Source organism: Myotis yumanensis, unplaced genomic scaffold (genome assembly GCF_028538775.1).
Source record: "Myotis yumanensis isolate MYYU_CA2020_CCGP unplaced genomic scaffold, mMyoYum1.0.hap1 SCAF_1, whole genome shotgun sequence".
Classification (NCBI taxonomy): domain Eukaryota; kingdom Metazoa; phylum Chordata; class Mammalia; order Chiroptera; family Vespertilionidae; genus Myotis; species Myotis yumanensis.
In genome coordinates this window covers 192,905,904-192,925,018 of record NW_027223752.1, presented here as the reverse complement: position 1 = coordinate 192,925,018, position 19,115 = coordinate 192,905,904, and the positions used below count along the sequence as shown (strand labels likewise).

At 38.4% G+C, this 19,115-nt stretch overlaps 1 protein-coding gene across 1 annotated transcript in view; it reads left to right on the top strand.

The window, feature by feature from the left end:
* The window catches only part of BTC (betacellulin), a 44,597-nt gene that overhangs the window by 9,525 nt on the left and 15,957 nt on the right, over window positions 1–19,115 (top strand). The window contains exon 2 of the mRNA XM_070409604.1: window positions 12,869–12,967. Within this exon, the coding sequence (XP_070265705.1) occupies window positions 12,869–12,967 (99 nt within the window). The remainder of the gene's footprint in view (window positions 1–12,868; window positions 12,968–19,115) is intronic.

The window sequence follows — 19,115 nt, the reverse complement described above, 5'->3', positions numbered from 1 at the left end:
GGGTTGATTAACCTAAATAAGTTTATGGACCTAAACTCTGGGTGGGTTTGTGTGTAGTTTTCAGATTGGTTAAGCAGCTACTTCAAACTCTATGTTCTCTTCTGTACCACTGTTAGAATCTGATGGCTGCTTCCTCGTGGGTCAGAGGCTGTGTTATCGCTAGATCCAAAGGCCAGCTGCACTCTTCCTCCTCACTTTGCACTTGGATAATCCTCCCTGGGATCAAATTGTTCTTTTTCTTGGCTCTTTTTTTCCTCCTCTCTTTGAACTATTGTGGAAATTCAGTGAGACCTTGAGCTTCTCATTCAAAGTATTACAATGTCTGATTGTCTGATCTGTTCCTGTCATAAAGGAGTAGGAATCAAAAAGTCAAGTTTTGACAATAATGATTTCTGAGAAACTAGCTATAGGTTATTATGGGGTCCCATTCAATTTAGTCATTGCTGTCACAGATTTAATAACAATCATGGTGGAAAAAAAGAGCATGATTTACTGGCAAAGGCATTTATTGTGATGTTGACAGTTTTCAGAGATATGAGTCAGTTTATATATGACAGGTTGTTAAATTACATTCCTCTCCGGGCTTTAAAAATATGATTGCGGAGTACTCTGATGAGTTAAGAAAAAGTGTGATCCATCATTCTCCATCTTGTTTCTACTATTTGGAATAGAATTTTACATTGGAGGAGAAAGGAGTTCATCTTTCACTTTCCTAATTTTGAATGGACATAAACTGTTTATGAAGATCCTCTTCTTATTTCTCTGCCCTCATCTCTGCTTCCCTTCGTGGTTCTGGAAATCCAAAAGCCTGTCTCTCAGTTTCACAGATTAGGCTGTTCTCTGGGTGCCACAATTTGAGAGACCTTGGAAAAATCCTTCCCTGTCCTAGAACATGGCTCTCTATGAGATGTCCTGCTATCCCTCACTGTATTGGGACACAAACATTGTGCACCTCTTAAAAACCTTTCAAGTACCTTCTTTGTCTCTTGCTCTGCTCCCCACCTATACCAGGTCACCCCCCTTTTTGTACAACATCATCTCCCAAGACATGAGTTCTGGCTTCTCACTCACCAAGGGACCAGAGATTGAGGTGTTGGGGTCCAACCCCAACGGGTCCAGGGGTCCCCAAAGGTGTGGATGGAGTCGGCGAAGAAGGAATGACACGGAGACAGCCTTCAGTTGATCAGCAGCCTAGCCAGGATCTCTAGCCCGGAACTCCAGCCAAGTTCTGGTCAGGAACTCCAGCGAAGTTCTGGCCGAGTTCTGGTTAGGATCTGATGTTTATCGTCTTGTTACATCTGTATTTATACCAGTCGATTTTAATCCTGTCAATTTCTATTGCAAAGGTTAGGGCGTTTCTTATCTCCATTCCAGGGAGTAAAGATTATGTAGCTTATGCCGAAACCGGTTTGGCTCAGTGGATGGAGCATCGGCCTGCGGACTGAGGGGTCCCGGTTTCGATTCCGGTCAAGGGCATGTACCTGGGTTGCGGGCACATCCCCAGTGGGAGATGTGCAGGAGGCAGCTGATTGATGTTTCTCTCTCATCGATGTTTCTAGCTCTCTATCTCTCTCCCTTCCTCTCTGTGGAAAATCAATAAAATATATTAAAAAAAAAAAAAAAGATTATGTAGCTTAAGCGTGATTGTTTGTAGTTAAAGTGATTAACTACCCACCTGGCACTTAGTTAAGGGGTTGTATCCCCTCCCTAACCTCAGGGAAAAATCCCCACCTGGGGAAACAACCTTTCTCGGAGAGGTGACCTTGGTTAAAACACATGGCGCTAAGGAGAGCAAACATATTAAGAACAATATGCTATATATGCCAGGTCCCTTGAAACATATGCTGTGCAGATGTTTCTTTCCTGCAGCGACTGTGTCAAGCAGCAAGGATGGACCGGCTCCCAGCATTGAGGAAGTTAGCACTCAGTGGGAGACATTTTGTCCAATAGGAAATGAATGATGAAAGTGATTGGAATAGACAAATTCTTCCTTCATTCTTTTTCTGTGGACTCATTGAAGACACAGTTCCTTTTCGAATGCTTAGCCTAGCTCCTGTATGGATGAACGTGTCTTCTGAGCAAATTTGTGTCTCTGGGTTTCACTTTGGAGCTGCACCCTGCATGATGGGTACACAAATTGCTTTGCTTTGCCTCCTTCTTTTTAGTTTCTTTCCTTTTTTCTCATTCTCATGGCCCAGAGCTTGTACCTCCAAGATAAAGTGCTAATCCCTTAATCTGTATCTCAGTCTCTGCTTTCTAAAAGATTCAGGTGGGGACACTTGATTCTCATGTATCTCTTTTGAGTTAAGTCATTTTTTTCCTGTTGCAGGTTTGTTTTAAAATCAAATACATTTAGAAATGGTAATATATTAAAGAATTATATTCTACTTGGGGGAATATTGAAGTAGTATAAGGATGCTAGTTTATAGGAGGGCAACGAAAATGATAATTACAGAAAAAGATGGAGAAGAACACCAATATCAAATTCACCTATTTCACAGTTTTTGTCTCAGCCAACCACAAACCCAGTGTTAAACATCATTTCTACCCCCTGATATTTTGTCAACTTTATGTTAGATGGGATCTCTTTTTGAATTTGGAAAATTCTCTGTCTAAAATACATATTCACGGTTCTGTTGTTATTCTTGACAATAAAGATACAGTGGGAAAATTGCCCAGAATGTTGATTTAAACTTTAAAAACCTTATTAACTTTATTTTTCCAAAGCCAGAGAGATGATTTATAATATACCGGGTTTTGAAATAGTATCATCTAAGATCTGACTTTATCTATAATAATAAAAGTGTAATATTCAAATCGACCAAGTGCCGAACAGCAGAATGACTGTTCGTCTGGACCTTCTGGATAAAGCCAGGGCTGCGAGGGCTGAGGCATCGGGGCTGCGAAGGCCTACTCTTGCATGAATTTTATGCATCGCGCCTCTAGTCTATTTGTGGCACTGAATCACTTAACCAACTGATTGAATCAATAATCTCATCTGGCATAAGCAGTGTGCTGAGTCACTGACAGAACTGTACTAAGAGTACAAAAACTGCACATGTAGAAGACACCATAGTTCTACCAATCAGTTGAGGCGCATTCACTTTAAATCTCTTTTTAAAAATCACTGGAAAGAAACAGCATGTGGGAAGACCAACAAATGGTTTTGCCTCACTGAGTACATACATATAAGCACACTGCTTAGTGTGTACTGTATAGGTAGCTATATTTATCTTATGTAGTTTATTTCATAAATGTGTTTTATACAGAAGGCAAATCACACCATAAATGTAGAAATTTTTCAATAGCCATTTATAAGAGGGAGAATGTTTTATCAGAGTAATAAGAATTCTTTTTTTACTTCAGGTCTCCTATAGCTGCTATTTTGTAGAAATTTTTCAATAGCCATTTATAAGAGGGAGAATGTTTTATCAGAGTAATTAGAATTCTTTTTTTACTTCAGGTCTCTTATAGCTGCTATTTTGTTGAGTGATTACAGTGTTCCAGACATATTACCAAGGTTACTAATTCATAATTTATTTTTTTCATTCCTTTACGTGCATAGCTAAATCTTTACCATGTAAATTATATACTGTGAGCCTCAGTTTATGGCTGGGAACCCTGAAGTTCAATGTTGAATAACTTAATCATAATTATAAAGCTCATAATTAAAAGGTACATCAGGATTCAAATCCATTTCCATTTATCTTGAAATGTATCCTTGTACCATTAATCTATACTGCTTCCCTTTAAAATAAATGAAAATGTGTTTGCCTCTGAAATACTATTCCAACTTCTGCTTATATTCATAGCTTGATACATTATCCTTTAATTTACAGTTCGGTTTTCTAATGGGGGTGGAGTGAGGTTCAAATCCTAAAATAAGATTGATAGGATTCATAGGAAATCACTGGGTTTATTAGATAGAAGTAGACGAGAGGATATCTAAAAAAGATGTCCAAAATTATCAGAATATAGATTAATTGACATTTTGTGATAATTTTATATTTATTTTTGAAATACAGGGTGGGGCAAAAGTAGGTTTACAGTTTATTCCTGTATCATTATGGATTCATTATTGTATTATTTTCCATATAAACAACTGTAAACCTACTTTTGCCCAACCCTGGATAAAATGCTCTTGGCTCCAAGAATGGAAAATTCAGCTCAGAGATGAGGCAAATACAACGTACATGACTGTTTAGGCTGGTCATATTTGATGTTTTTAAATAGTTGATCCAGCTGGTATACGACTTACCTCAGCATCAGCAGTAACTTTGAGACAGTGGGTCATGCTCCTTGTCATGCTGTGTCTCTTTCAATGCCTGCATTGTTCCCAATGACTTCATCCCCCACGCTGGCTGACAGGGATAATACTTTTAATACATTCAGTAATTTTTAATTTGAGAACCTCAAAGTGCATAACCGTAAATGGAGCTTTGACTCACTAAAGGAGGAAAGGGTTTCTTTTCCTTTTTGTCTTTAATTTTAGGAGTGGAGTTGATATTTAAAAAGTAACCCTGGAAATAGGGACTCAATGTTCAGTCACTTAGCAAACAAGCTAATCTAACATTATTTTATTTTATTATGTTTCTTTACTTTATGCATCTGAGAAATTCTTCAGGTCATGTGAAGCAGCGAGGTAAGATTGAATGAAATAATAAGAAAGCAAAAAGATTGTAAAATATTTGAATAGTAGTGAAATCTAACACAATAACATTTAAAAGGGCCAAGTATAAAATCTTATTTTTAGGAAAAAAATAAAAATGACACAAAACAGAACAAATAATCCTATCAACACAGTGCTTCCCAGGAGTAGAAAAACATTCTAACTTCATTTTACTATAACCCAAATGAACCCCCAGTATTTAGAGAGACAACTGAAAAAGGCTGACTCTTTGGGGCACATTATTAGAAATATGGTGTCCACAATGTGAAGGGTAAGTGTCCCACTCTATTCTGTTTTTGCCAGACCATGTGAAATGACCTTATTCTGACCTTGCACTGAGGGGCAGTGACAAAGCTTATGAAGGTCTTGATGATGTCAGGTAAAATACAGTTGAAGGAACTAGGGTATTTAGCCTGAAGAAAAGAAATTCTTTCAGGAAAACTTGATAGCTGGCTTCAAATATATGAGAATCTGTCAAGCAAAAAAAAGAGATATTACACTTATTCTAAGTGATTCTAATGTGCAGAATAAAATTATAGAAAGGCAAAAACCAGGTCAATATCAAGATGCCTTTGTAGAGCTTTAGAAATCGCTGTTTAATAAATTTTTGAATGAATGAATGACTGTGATTGATAGAATGGAGGAATGGTCTCACTGAAATTGGATGCTTTTGAAGAGAGTGAAGTCTCTATACTGAAATATTAAAGATGGGATTGATTAATTCTCCCAAGAAATGATTTTAGGGGAGTTGAGAGTTAGTGGGTAAAAGATCTTAATGCCGCTAATATTCTTACTAAATATAAATTAGTGACTCTCTTGAATGAAAATCTTATGTTTTCCATATCTATGTACCATATTTTCTTTAAAATATAACCCATACTTTCTCTGATAAAGATAATGATTATTATAATAGTGTATGTTCCTTTATAAACTATTTTACTATATTTTTTGCCTTATTTACATTTATTACATTATGGGAAGGGCAGGGAACCTATTATTTTAATTTTTCTTCAGGAAAAGGTCAGGATAGTTTTTTAATGAACTCAAAAACACATAGTGAATTATAATGAGTTTGGTGATCTTTCCACAATATAATGGTACTTTCCCTAAGAAATTTTTTCCCCTAAGAAGTCAAAATTTGAGACTTTGAGGATGTGCAATTGACTTAAAGCAGTAGATGCAAAATGAAAGCTATATATTGGATAAAAAATACTGAAAGAATTTGGAAAGAATTATAATTGTTCTCAACCACAAACATTTTCTTCCCAGGGATATTTGGCAATGTGTGGAGACATTTTTAGTTGTGGCAACTTAGGAGTAAAAGGAGGGGTGCTACTGGCATTTAGAGGGTAAAAGCCAGGGACACTGCCAATAACCCCACAATGCACAGCCTCCTGCAACAAAGACTTAGCCAGCCCAAAATATCAATAGTGTGAAAACTGAAAAATCCTTTGGATGTTTCCCATTCATTTTAAACCAGAACTTGGATTTCTTTGAACAATGGGGTGAGATGTCCAAAATATAAAATACATTTAAGCTCAATTCTCTAAAGACTTTTCATTGCTTGCCATTCTGAGTAGCATGATCACATCTCTTGCCCTCCGTCTTTGTCCTGCCTGGAGCAGTGCATCATCCCCTTGTCTAGCATGTCCACACTGTGCACACTTCCCACCCACTGGTTACTTAGTAGCCATCTCAATTATTAAATGGACTGACCAGATATGGCGGTGCTTGTGTTCAAGTAAGCCTCATTTTACTTAATAATGCCATGTAACTTTTATTACAGTATATTGTGGTAGCTGTTTTATTTTTATTATCACTGATCTCTTACTGTGCCTATCTAAATTGGATTTTATCTATATATGGGAGAAAACATAAAAAAAACAGAGGGTTCAGTACTATCTGAGGTTTCAGGCATTCACAGGGGGCCTTGGAACATTTCCTGCAGATAAGAGGGGACTTCTGTAATTAAAGAGTCCCTGCTTTTCTGCTAAACTTTCCAAGGTTTTCTGCATCTACTGGTAATTCATCCTTTGCTTTTCTTCTATGCCTTTGGCTTCTTTTTGTCCATTTTCTCTCGCATTTGAAACATCAACAAGAAAAAATTGCTTTCCTGTATATATTGACTAGTCTTCTCACTCCCTTCTTCAGTTCCACATCTTTGAAGCGTAATCTGTAATTATATGCATCTTCTTCATGCCACTACTATTTCTCTAGCAACATATTACTAGTGCTTCTTGGTTACAAATCCAATGTTTGTGTTTTTAAGCTCTTATCTGTAATTCCCCACCAATCTTTTTTGCACTGTTGATCAAATTCTTGTAGGAAAACTCTCTCTTCTTACTTCTGTGGCTTCTCCTTCTCAGTCACTTGAAGATGTTTCTTTTTCTGCCCCTGTATCATATTGATGTTCTTCAGGATTCTGTCCTTAATCATATTTCCCTTCTCACATAAATCTTTCTGAGAACCCCACTTTCATGGCATGAAATACCAGTTTCTTTCCCATGACTCCCAAATGTAGAACCTGTAGCTTTGCCTTCTCTCTAGAGTTCCAGGTCTAATATCCATTTACTATCTCCTAGATAAGCTACAGTTATTTCAAGTCTCAGAGTGTGCAAATAGAAATTCTCTCTCTATTCCTGTCTCCTCTCAGCCACTTTTGCCATTATAACAAAACTGGAGGCCTGGTGCACGAATTCATGCACCAGTAGGGTCCCTCGGCCTGGCCTGCGGAATCGGGCTGAAACCAGCTCTCCAACATCCCCCAAGGAGTCCTGGATTGTGAGAGGACACAGGCCAGGCCAAGGGACCCCACTGGTGCACAATCGGGGCTGGGGAGCGATGCAGGAGGTTGGCCAGCCAGGGAGGGACTATGGGAGGGCTCCAGGGCATGTCCGGCCCATCTCGCTCAGTCCTGATTGGCTGGACCCCAGCAAAAGCTAACCTACCAGTTGGAGTGTCTGCCCCCTTGTGGTCAGTGCATATCATGGCAAGCGGTTGAGCGGCCTTAGTATATCATTAGCATATTACATTTTGATTATTTGAACGGATGACCAGATACTTAGCATATTAGGCTTTTATTATATAGGATACCATAGACTGGGTAAGCAACAAACATTTCTCACAGTTCTGGAGGCTACAAATTTCAAAATGAAGGCACTAGCAGATTGAGGGTAGGGAGAGAGCCTGATTTTTTATTTATAGACAGATATCTTCTCTCTGTGCCCATATGGCCAAAGCAGCAAAGTGTTTCTCAGAGTCTCTATTATAAGGGCACTGATCCCATTCATGAAGCCTCTATCCTCATGACCTAATCACCTCCTTACACCATCACAATGGGATTTATATTTCAAATCAGTTATATCCTCAACCTGTTTGTCTTCTTTGCATACCTTATATCTGTGACAGTCCAGACAGTCACTCAAGCCACAAGCTCTGGCTCTCTTTTCGTCAGTTCCCACCCTATCCTATTAGTCACCAAATCCTTTATCTTTTACTTTGTGAATATCTCTCATAATCATTTCTTCTTCTCCATACCCAGTGACACCACTTTGATTAGGTGTGTCTGATTCACCTGTATCATTAAAGTAACCTTTTCAAACTAAAAAAAAAGAAAAGATTTTCAATATGTTCAACAACCCATTTTAGCTGCATAACAATTCACACTAATTAACTTGACTCTTAGGCCATGTGCTTCCTCCTTGCTCTCCAGCCTCCTGTTCCATCACAATCCCCAACCACCCTCCAGACAAGCTGGATATGTCGTATTATTTTTGCCAAGACTTTTTACAAATTGTACCTTTTGGTTAGAATGTCCGGCCCAGCTGGAATTGCTCAGTGGTTGAGCATTTACCTACGAACCAGGAGGTCCTGATTCAATTCCTGGTCAGGGCACATGCCCAGTAGGGGGTGTGCAGGAGGCAGCTGATCAATGATTCTCTCTCCTCATTGATGTTTCTATCTATCTCTCCCTTTCCCTTCCTCTCTGAAATCTATCTATCATCTATCTATCTATCATCTATCTATCTATCATCTCCTAGTTAATTACAATTTTATCCCTTTCTTAAAAATTCACTTTATTTTTAATAGTGTAATAAATATACATTGATTTTTAAAAATTATATAGTGCTGAGAAGTGTATAGCAGCAACAGCAGACCATTGTACCATGCCTTCCTGCCTCTCTACCTGAGAAGCAGACATTTTCAACTCTTCTAGGTATTTCTTCTGTGTTCACCTATGTCTTGCTAAATAATTTACTTGTAATGCTCTTTCTTGATTTGTTTAGTTTAGACTTTACCTGTTACGTTTCTCTTCTCGCATACTTCCAGTATAGTTACTAATGGGGTGGTAATCAAAACATTTAAGAATTGGCACAGCATAGACACTGATTAATCACAATGAGTTTTCTCACAATGGTGTATGTGGGCAAGTTACTGGCCCTGATTTTATGACAATTTTTTGTTAAGTTATCAGTATTTACATTATTATTGCCATGTGAAGGTTATCCACTATTGAGACAGATAAATATACTATGATTATGTTATCTTGTTTACACAATTTTTATTTTATAGAAGTTATTTTTTTTTCTTTCTTTTTTTAAAAATATATTTTATTGATTTTTTACAGAGAGGAAGGGAGAGAGATAGAGAGTTAGAAACATCGATGAGAGAGAAACATCGATCAGCTGCCTCCTGCACATCTCCCACTGGGGATGTGCCTGCAACCCAGGTACATGCCCTTGACCGGAATCGAACCTGGGACCCTTCAGTCCGCAGGCTGACACTCCATCCACTGAGCCAAACCGGTTTTGGCTTTTATAGAAGTTATTAACTGATGCTAAAAAATAGTTATTCCCTCATGAAAAACTCACCATAAATCCTCACCTACTCTGTGAAGTCTTTGCTGCTGGGCAGAGCTTATTCTCCATCCTGTGTTATTCCTCTATTTAGTCTATTACCTCTGCTGTTGTGCTTATTACACTTTAAAGATTTGTGTGTCTCTCTTCATTATCAGAATGTGAGCTCCTTGAGGTTAGTGATAATTTCTGTTATCTTTTAATCTTCAATGTCTTGCAGCTGTGCCAAACACATAGTGCTTAATATATGCATTGAATTTTGGATGGAACAGGAGTACCCTCTTTGAAGCAGCCTTCAGGATTGATTAGATGTTTTTGTGAGCATTTATCTAATTTCTGAGTCATTTCATACAGTTTACAACTGAAATTCCTGTCCGGGTCTAGGCAGTTCAAATAAATGAGTGTGGCAAGCCTGATGGAGTCTGTGGCATTTAAAGGTGTCGCCTACTACTTAGCTCCAGCCAGTTTTGCCATGAAGGAGTTTCAGAGCTACGTTGCCAGACTTTCTGCTTTTTCAGTGGAAACAGAAAAATCCAGGTTTGATATGAATTGTTAACTATAGTGGACATACAATATTATATTCATTTCAGGTATATACCCCAGTGATTAGACATTATGTATCTTACTTATTTATCATTATCCTGATAAATCTTGTACCCATCTGGCATCATACATATTTGTTAGAATATTATTGACTATATGCCCTATGCTATACTTTATATCGCCATGACTTTCTGTTACTACCAATTTGTGCTTCTTAATTCCTTCTACCTTTTTCACTCAACCCCCCAATCCCCCTCACATATGGAAAATATAAAAATGTTCTTTGTATCTATGAGTCTGTTTCTGTTCTGCTTGTTTGTTTATTTTGCTTTTTTAGACTCAATTGTTGATAGATATGTATTTATTGACATTTTATTGTTCATATTTTTATATATTTCTTTTCTTTTCTTCTTCTTAAAGAAGACCCTTTAACATTGCATGTAATACTGGTTTGGTGGTGATGAACTCCTTCAGCTTCTTTATATCTTGGAATCTCTTTATATGTCCTAAATGATTGCTTTGCTGGGGAGAGCAATCTTGGCTATAGGTCCTTGCTTTTTATAACTTTTCATGTTTTTTGCCAGTCCTTTCTGACCTGCAATGTTTCTGTTAAGAAATCAGCTGACATTCTTATAGGAGCTCCCTTATAGGTAACTAACTGCTTTTCTCTTGCTGCTTTTAATATCCTCTCTTTGTCTTTAATGTTTTACATTTTAATTATGATATATCTTGGAGTGGGTATCTTTTGGTTCATCTTGTTGAGACTCTCTGTGTTTCCTGGACTTGTAGGTCTATTTCCTTCACCAAGTTAGGGAAGTTTTCCTTCATTATTTTATTAAATATATTATCAATTTCTTGCTCTCTCTTGTCTTTCCTGCAGCCCCATGATGTAAATGTTGATACACTTGAAATTGTCCTAGATGTTCCATCACTACCCTCCACTATTCACCAGAACTGGGTACTTGAGGTGTGTCTATGTACACCCACCTGTTATAGTTGAGCCTTGATTGCTGTTGGTACATAAATGGGATGGATTTATCCCTAGGCCAATCAGCTGCAAGGACTGGCTATGACCAGCGTGGAGGATCAGCTGTGCAGGGGCCCACCCGCTGGAGCAGAACTTACTTCAGCAGGGGTCTGGTGCATGCTGAGTGTACTCCTTGAGTATGTCGCTTATGGAGCTGGTTGGATAGTGGTGCTTTGATGTGCTCTGAAGCTGTCCACTAGGTGTGCTGGCTCCAGGGCCTTCCAGGAGGTGTAGGCCAAGGTCAGCAACCATCTGTTCTGCCTGGGGCCACCTGGCACAAGCTACTGAGCAATCTGCAGATGGCTGTTATTTGTGCTGGGCTTGGAGGTGCTCAGGAAAGGCTAACCTAAGAACTAAGGCTGGCTGCTGCTAGTGCCAGGCCTGAGGCTACTTAGAGTACAGAGCGTGCTGAGATCAGATGCTGCTGCTTGTGTGAAAGATTTAAAAATCTCTCAAGAGTCCTAAGAATGAGCCAAGACAGGCCATTTATATGGAAAAAAACACTGGAATCAGCTTGGGTGTGCCAGTTGGTGGGACAGGGTCTTGGAATTACAATGGTGGGTGAGTAGTGATAGTCAGGTTGATGGAGACTTAGATATGGCACCTGCCTTCTGGGTCTGTGAGGAGTGTCTCAAAAAAAAAACCACAATGACCTTTGTCAACACACCTAGATGCCAGACAATTCATTTCATCATGGTATGTCCCTGGTTCTTTTCAAGTAGCTGTACCTGCAGCTCAGAGTGAGTCAGTCTGAGTAAGTTCATGGGTGGGCCCTTTCAGAGGAATGCCTTCTCACTCAGCCACTATCCCTACTGCTTTTTACAGCCAGAAGTTACTGGCACTTCTTTTCCCAGCACTGGAACCCTGGGCTGGGACCTGGTTGTGCAGCTGGGATCCCTCGCTCCTCAGGGGGTAATGCCACAGCTGAGATATCCTTCTCAATTTTTATCCATCACATGTGTGAGTGGGACTAGCTCATTTTATGCCCTGGCCCCCCTACCATTCACTTTTTTTCTTCCTACCATTCTTAATATGGCTTCTTTGTATCCTTAGTTATAGGACTTTCGTTCAACTAGATTTCAGGTGGTTCTGAATGATTGTTGTTTTGTAGTTTAGTTGTATTTTTGATGTGATTGTGGGAGGATGCAAGTACCATGTTTATCTACACTGCCACCTTTCCTGAAAGCCCGCTCGAGTTCTTATTTTAGACATTTTCAAATATATATATAAAAGTAGAGAGAACAGCATAGTGACTCTTGATATACCCACCACTCAGCTTCAAAAATTATCAATTTGTTTTATGTAAACAGAGTTTTAAAATAATTCCTATAAATTCCATGTCTAGGTCACATCTTTCCAAGAGGAAGGAACTCAATAGTTATTACTTGAGAAACATTTGGTCTGTGTGGAAAAGAGAAAGTATATTGCCATATGGTTCATCACCTATTCTCTCTGGAAACTCATTTATTAATTCATCCAGTGGCTAAGAACTCTATTTTCCATTTATATGACAAGTTTCTGTCACAAATTATGGTCAAGTTTCCTTACTTAAGGTGCATAGTTATGCTGGCTTGAAAATTCTCTTCTGCACTGAGCTTAAAAGAATGAGACATGCTGGTTTGTGTACACATCCCTCCCTGTGGGATAATGGATTAGAAATGGAAGCCACGGGCTTGTTATTTTTATAAATGGGTCATAATTTTGATAGAGTATTTCACGTTGAGGAAATATTCAAGTCTTCATGTTTGTTTTGGTTCTGTTCTGAACTTGAAGGTCTAGTGGTCCTCCACTGTGCTGTGGCAGATGGGAACTCAACCGGAAGTCCTGGGAGTGACGGCCTTCTCTGTGGAGATGCCAGAGAAGACTGTGCAGGTAATACTTAACAAGCAATGCATTTGTATTTCATCATCTTCATCTTCAATCTTGTTAAGTTTAGTTTTTTGATTACATAGTAATCATAAAACTAGGTAGTTGTTATTTTTTAGCACAAACTAATATAGCAGGTACTGTGCTAAGTGCTTTACCTAAAGTAATTTATTCACTCCTCTCAAGAGCCCTATGAGCTGGATAATACTAAGTAATTTGGCAAAGGTTACACACAGCTGGCAAAGAGTAAATCCAGGATTCACGTTCGGGCCTTTGTGATCCTAGTGCTTTCATTCATTCTTTTTTTTTTTTGAATCCTCACCCAAGGATATGTTTTTTGACTTTGAGAGAGAGAGAGAGAGAAAGAGAGAAAGAAAGAAAGAAAAAGAGAGAGAGAGACATTGATGTAAAAGAAACATTGATCAGTTGCCTCCCGCACACACCCCAAACACTCAACCTAGATAGGTGTCCTGACCTGGAATCTAACCCACAACCTTTTGGTGCACGGGAGGACACTCCGACCAACTGAGTGACCTGGTCAAAGCTAGTGCTTTCATTATTAATCATGACACTACTTTAGTGTCACAGATGTGTGCTCCAGACTCTGGCATGTGCTATCTTAGACTAGATTCATAAAAAGTTCCCCTATTCTATTCAAATTATTTTTTTTTCCTATTCCACAACTTAAAAGATGTGAAGAAAGCAATAATTTTTACATATTTCCCCCTGGAAATGCTTGAATTACTACTCTTAAAATTATTAGTCTAAGGCAGGGGTCAAGCCTATAAAAGGCCAGATAATAATTATCTTAGGCTTTGTGGACCATGAGTCGTTGCAACTACTCAATTCTGCACTTTTACTGTGGAAGTAGCCATAGACACTATGCAAATGAGTGGCCTTGGATGTGTTCCAATAAAACTTTATTTAGAGAAATAGGCTGTGGGCCAGATTTAACCCTTGGACCATAGTTTGCTGACCCCTGGTCTAAGGTTCTGTCTGCCCTTTATAGATTGTGTGGTCTGGTCTTCTACACTGGTTGTTTCTGATTTAAAACAAAACAAAACAAAAAACAGGCCAATTCCAAATGTAGGATAGAATGGAGATGGACCTCCTGTTCCCTGGAAACTTCTGAGAGTGTGGTGACTTCAGGAAGTTGTAACTGAGCCAGGAACATGCTGAGCAAGTCATCCTGATGTGAGTCATCAATTCCAGCCCTATCTTCTTCTTTCTTCCTCACACTAGTGGGCAGTCTGGAGAATGTCTGTGGAATCCACCCGTGTCTTAGTTCCTGCTTGTGTGGTCTTGTCACCCATGTAGGGAGAAGAACAAGGTCACTTTATGTGTGTGTGTGCTTTTCTTCAGTCAGGTTTCAAATGGTTTAAATGATGGCATTTTCACATTTCCTTTGGGAGATTATTCCATAACTTGATGATTGACAGTGTTAAACAACCTGCTTCATCATATCCTAAATGTATTTTCTATTTTTTTTTATTCTAGGAAGAACATTTAACATGAGATCTACCCTTTTACAAATTTTTAAATGTACAATACAGTATTGTTAACTATAGGCATAATACTGTATAGCAGATATCTAGAAATGACTCATCTTGTATAACTGAAATTTTAATCCATGGACACAAATTCTTTATTTCCCCCTTTCCCTAGTCCCTGGAAATCACCATTCTAGTCTCTGCTTCCATAGATTTAGTCATTTAGATACCAGACATCAGTGGAATCATGTAATATTTGCCCTTTCGTGACTGGTTTATTTCACTTAGCATAATGTACTCCAGGCTTACCCATGTTGTTGCATATTGAAGGATTTCCTTAAAAAAAAAAATACTGAGTCCTTCCTGGTGTGGCTCAGTTGATTGGGCATCATCCCCTGCACTGAAGGGTTACTGGTTTGATTCCTGGTCAAGGCACATGCCCAAGTTGCAGGTTTGATCCCTGGTTGGGGTGCTTACGGAGGCAACTAATCAATGTTTCTCACATCAATGTTTTTCTCTCTCTAAAATCAATAAAAACATATTTTAAAAATAAATAAATAAGATATTGAATGATATCCCATTTTATGTATATAACACAATTTCTTCATTCATTCATCTGTTGATGGATATTTAGGTTGTTTTTATATCTTAACCATTGTGAATAATGCTGCAATAAATATGGGAGTACAGATATCAGTTTGTTATACTGATTTTAATTCTTTTGGATTAATATCCAGAAGCTGGATTGCTGGATCATATGTTTGATGTATTTTTAATTTTTTGAGGAAACTACATACTATTTTCCATAGCAGCTATAGGTTGCCTTTTTAGTTCATCAATTCTTTGTTTAGTATGGAGAAGATATTTAGTTTGTTTAAGGTTACACAATCAGCAGAGTAGACTGTGTAGAGGTCAAAAAATTAATTTTCCTCTCACCTTTTTAATGTCTTCCGTCTGGGCTAATAACCAAATTTACAAGAGACAGATTAACAGGAGAAAATAACCAAATTTAATTGCTATGGCAATTGAGGCTTATATGCTATTCTGGAACTAAGGAAAAGAAAAATGTTGAGGTTTGGGACTTCAAAGGGAAGGAAGGCAATTCGCATGAATATAGAAAAGCAAATGCTTAGTAAACAAATGTTTGCCGGGCCATCTTTCTCAGTAGGACACAGAGAGGACTTGGATCAAGCAGGCCTGTTGGGTTCTTCCCTGTCTATCACTCACTAATCCATATTAAACTATGTTTAAACTGTGATGACATACATCTCCCTTCCTGGAAGACGTCCCCTATCAAAATTCCTTTTAGACGATAAAGAGGGATGATCAAAAGTTCTTCCTGAGTCTATATCTCCCTTAATTACCAGCTTAAAATCAATATCACAAGAGCCATATTTTGGGACAGCAAAATTTTGCTCCTCCTCATGTAACATGAATTCAGGGAGACTGGCTCTAGAACAGCAGTTCTCAACCTGTGGGTTGCGACCCCTTTGGCGGTCGAACGATCCTTTCACAGGGGTCGCCTAAGACCATCCTGCATATCAGATATTTACATTATGATTCATAACAGTAGCAACATTACAGATATGAAGTAGCAATGAAAATAATTTTATGGTTGGGTCACAACATGAGGAACTGTATTTAAAGGGCCAGAAGGTTGAGAACCATTGCTCTAGAATGTGTTGTTAATCACCATGCTAAACTGCTAAAATCATGTGGGAAAATCAGAATGCTGAATATAGGAATGAAGGAAAGTTTGAAAAATAATAGCTTAAAGTCTAAATAAGGACCAAAAGTTTTTGAGAAAGGACTTAATGAGGAACAGGAGCAAATTGTCTCTATTGACTAACCATGTGACCTTGGGCAAATCACTTAAGCTTTGAAAGACCCGGTTTTTAACCTGTAAAATGAAGAAGTGAATCAGATGATCTTTGGGAGCAGTTCTTACTTCTAAATGACTTCATGAGTTTAAGCATCCCATGCTTAGTTTACCACTTTCTATTTTGAGTGAGGAATTTATGCATTCCACCAATACTTATAGGCAACTGTTATGCAGCAGGCTCCGTTCCAGATACCAAGAATGTAGCAATGAACACAATGGTCAAAGATGAAATCAGAGAGGTTATGGGAAAAAGAAGTAACGGGTAGTGTAATATAGAGTCTTGCGGAGAAGGTTAAAGCCTTCAACTTTTACTCTGAGTGAGTTTTAATATCATCCATCTGGTTTCTGTGTATGCAGATTAGACAGTTAAAGGGACAAAAACAGGAAGACAACCTACAGATGGTTGCCATGGAGACTACTTCCAGCCTAGAGATGACATTGGGTTAGATCAGGTTATTGGAGATAAAGGGACAATTCTGCAAATTCAACCAGTTGAATTTTCTGATGAATTAGATATAGAGTAAAAGAGAAAGAAGTCAAGATAACCCCAAAATTGTTGGCCTGAATAACAGAAAGAATGTAGATACAGATTTACTGACATGAGCAAAGACCTGATTTGAAGAGGGAAACCAGGTGTTCCATTTTGGAAGTGTTAAGTTGCAATGCCAGTCAGATATCCAAGTGGAGATGTTAGTTGGGCAGTTGGCATTGAGAAAAGAGATCTGGGATGGAAACATAAATTTGGGAATTGTTAGCTTAAAGGTGTTTCAAGCCAAGAAACACTGAGGGAGGAAGTGAGGAAAGGAGAAAAGATGAAAGAGCATGGAAGCCCAATGCATTGCAAAATTTAGAGGATGGAAGAGCTGAGAAAGAACCAGCAAAGGAGAATGAGCAAAGGTGGCATCATAGGCATAAGAATTCCATAGTCTGCACTCAAAAAACAAAAAGAAATACAAGTATTTCTCCTGTCCATTGTTCTTTCCATTTGCCTCCCAGCTATGAATAATTTTAAATATATGCAAATACACTCTCACTTCCACACTAGATTTGTTTTTTCTTCCTTGAGAGGTATAGAAAGAAAAAGGGCAGCTCTAAGGGATGGCCCACTCCTGTCAGGTCAGAATGGTTAGCACAGCCCTCAGGTTAAAAGACATGCTATAGGGTCTCATTAGCCCTCTGTACAAGCATATTCTGGTAGCACAGGAGGGGTGACAGCACATCTGTGAGATCTATTTTCTATGCTTCTTGTCTTGGAGCAAACTTTCACATTTCTATAGGAAATGGCATTGGATGTAAGACAAATGGGATTCCTCAATTACAGTAAATGTCAAATTTTGTACTTGAAGGGCATCATGAATTTACATTCCCCTCCTCAGGGAGATCATTACAAAGATAAGAAAAAATAACTAAAAATATATAATTTCTTCCTCACCTTTTGGCTTTAAAAAGTTGTAATATTATGAAACTCCCACTGGGAAGATGCCTGGAAGCCAAGGACACAAGTTTGAAGCCTTGGGCTCTCCTTCACAGACTAAGAAGAAACGTTTCTCTAAACTCTGCTGGGACCCCTTAAACTCTTCTGTGCCCTGGGTGTTTCCATCTTGAGGTCAGGTATCTGAGTGGGAAGATGAATTCCTAGGTATTTGTTTTTCTTCCTCTCTCCTTGTAAACACTTCTAGGACATCTACTTCCGTATTGAACAGCCCGTTTTAAGTCCCCCACACAGACATTTAACTATGTGTCAAAATAGGGGTCACATATACTATGAGGTTATGAACATTGTAATGACAATTGTAATAATATTTTACATTAGAGTTGTTTTCAGAAGAGCTGCTGATATTAATATCATTACAAAATCATTACTTAGATTTGTACTAAGCACTATTGGAATAAGTAAGTGAAGATTTTATGAAAAATAGAACTAATGTTTCAAATCTGAAGAGTTTTCATCACCAAGATATTACAAAACCTGTTTTGGCTTGAAAGTAATAATCATGTACAGGAAAACCAAGGAAAAATTCTGCTTAATCAAAGCATCTATCAAATTGAGGGAAAATCCATATTTAAACAAAGTGATTTGGGTGTCTGCTGTATTCCTATACTTGAGTTTGGCTAAACAGAATCCATTACATCTCATCTAATTATCCATATCACCCACGGAAGATACATTTCTTGTCTATCTGCCCATGTGATCACAGAAAGAGGTTCTTACTTCTGATCCCTTTTGCTAACTCTTAGAATCAGATTTTGACATACACTGACCTGCAGTGACCCTTGCGATTTCTCATTTAATTGGCATTAGAATCTTAGGGATATGGTGTCTCATGAAAAGATTGAGATATATTACCTGTGCCCATTCAGTTAAGAGACTGCTGCAACCTGGCTCACCAGTGGATGTAGTTTTCCAGTGGAATTTTGTGAGACAGACTCACTCCCAGAGGAATGTTTTGGTTTTTGGCATGTGGGTTGGAAAAGAGGAAGATGGGAGGACAAAAGATCAATTAATTCCTCCATACCCAGAATCAAGGGAGGCTTTAAGCCCATGACATGTTCAAAACCATGCCATTCAATTCTCAAAAGAGAAACCCAGTACATGGGACTAATTTTACTTTTGTCATAGGATTGACGTTTTCTTCTTCTTTGAGACACATTCCTGGACTGGAATGGTATAATTTTGCCATTCCCCACCTATCTCATCAGGTCTCATGATAGGCAGAAAATGTGAGATTTCACAATTGTTCAACTTTCAAATGTGACCTTCGTGAACTTTAGATGAAAGCAA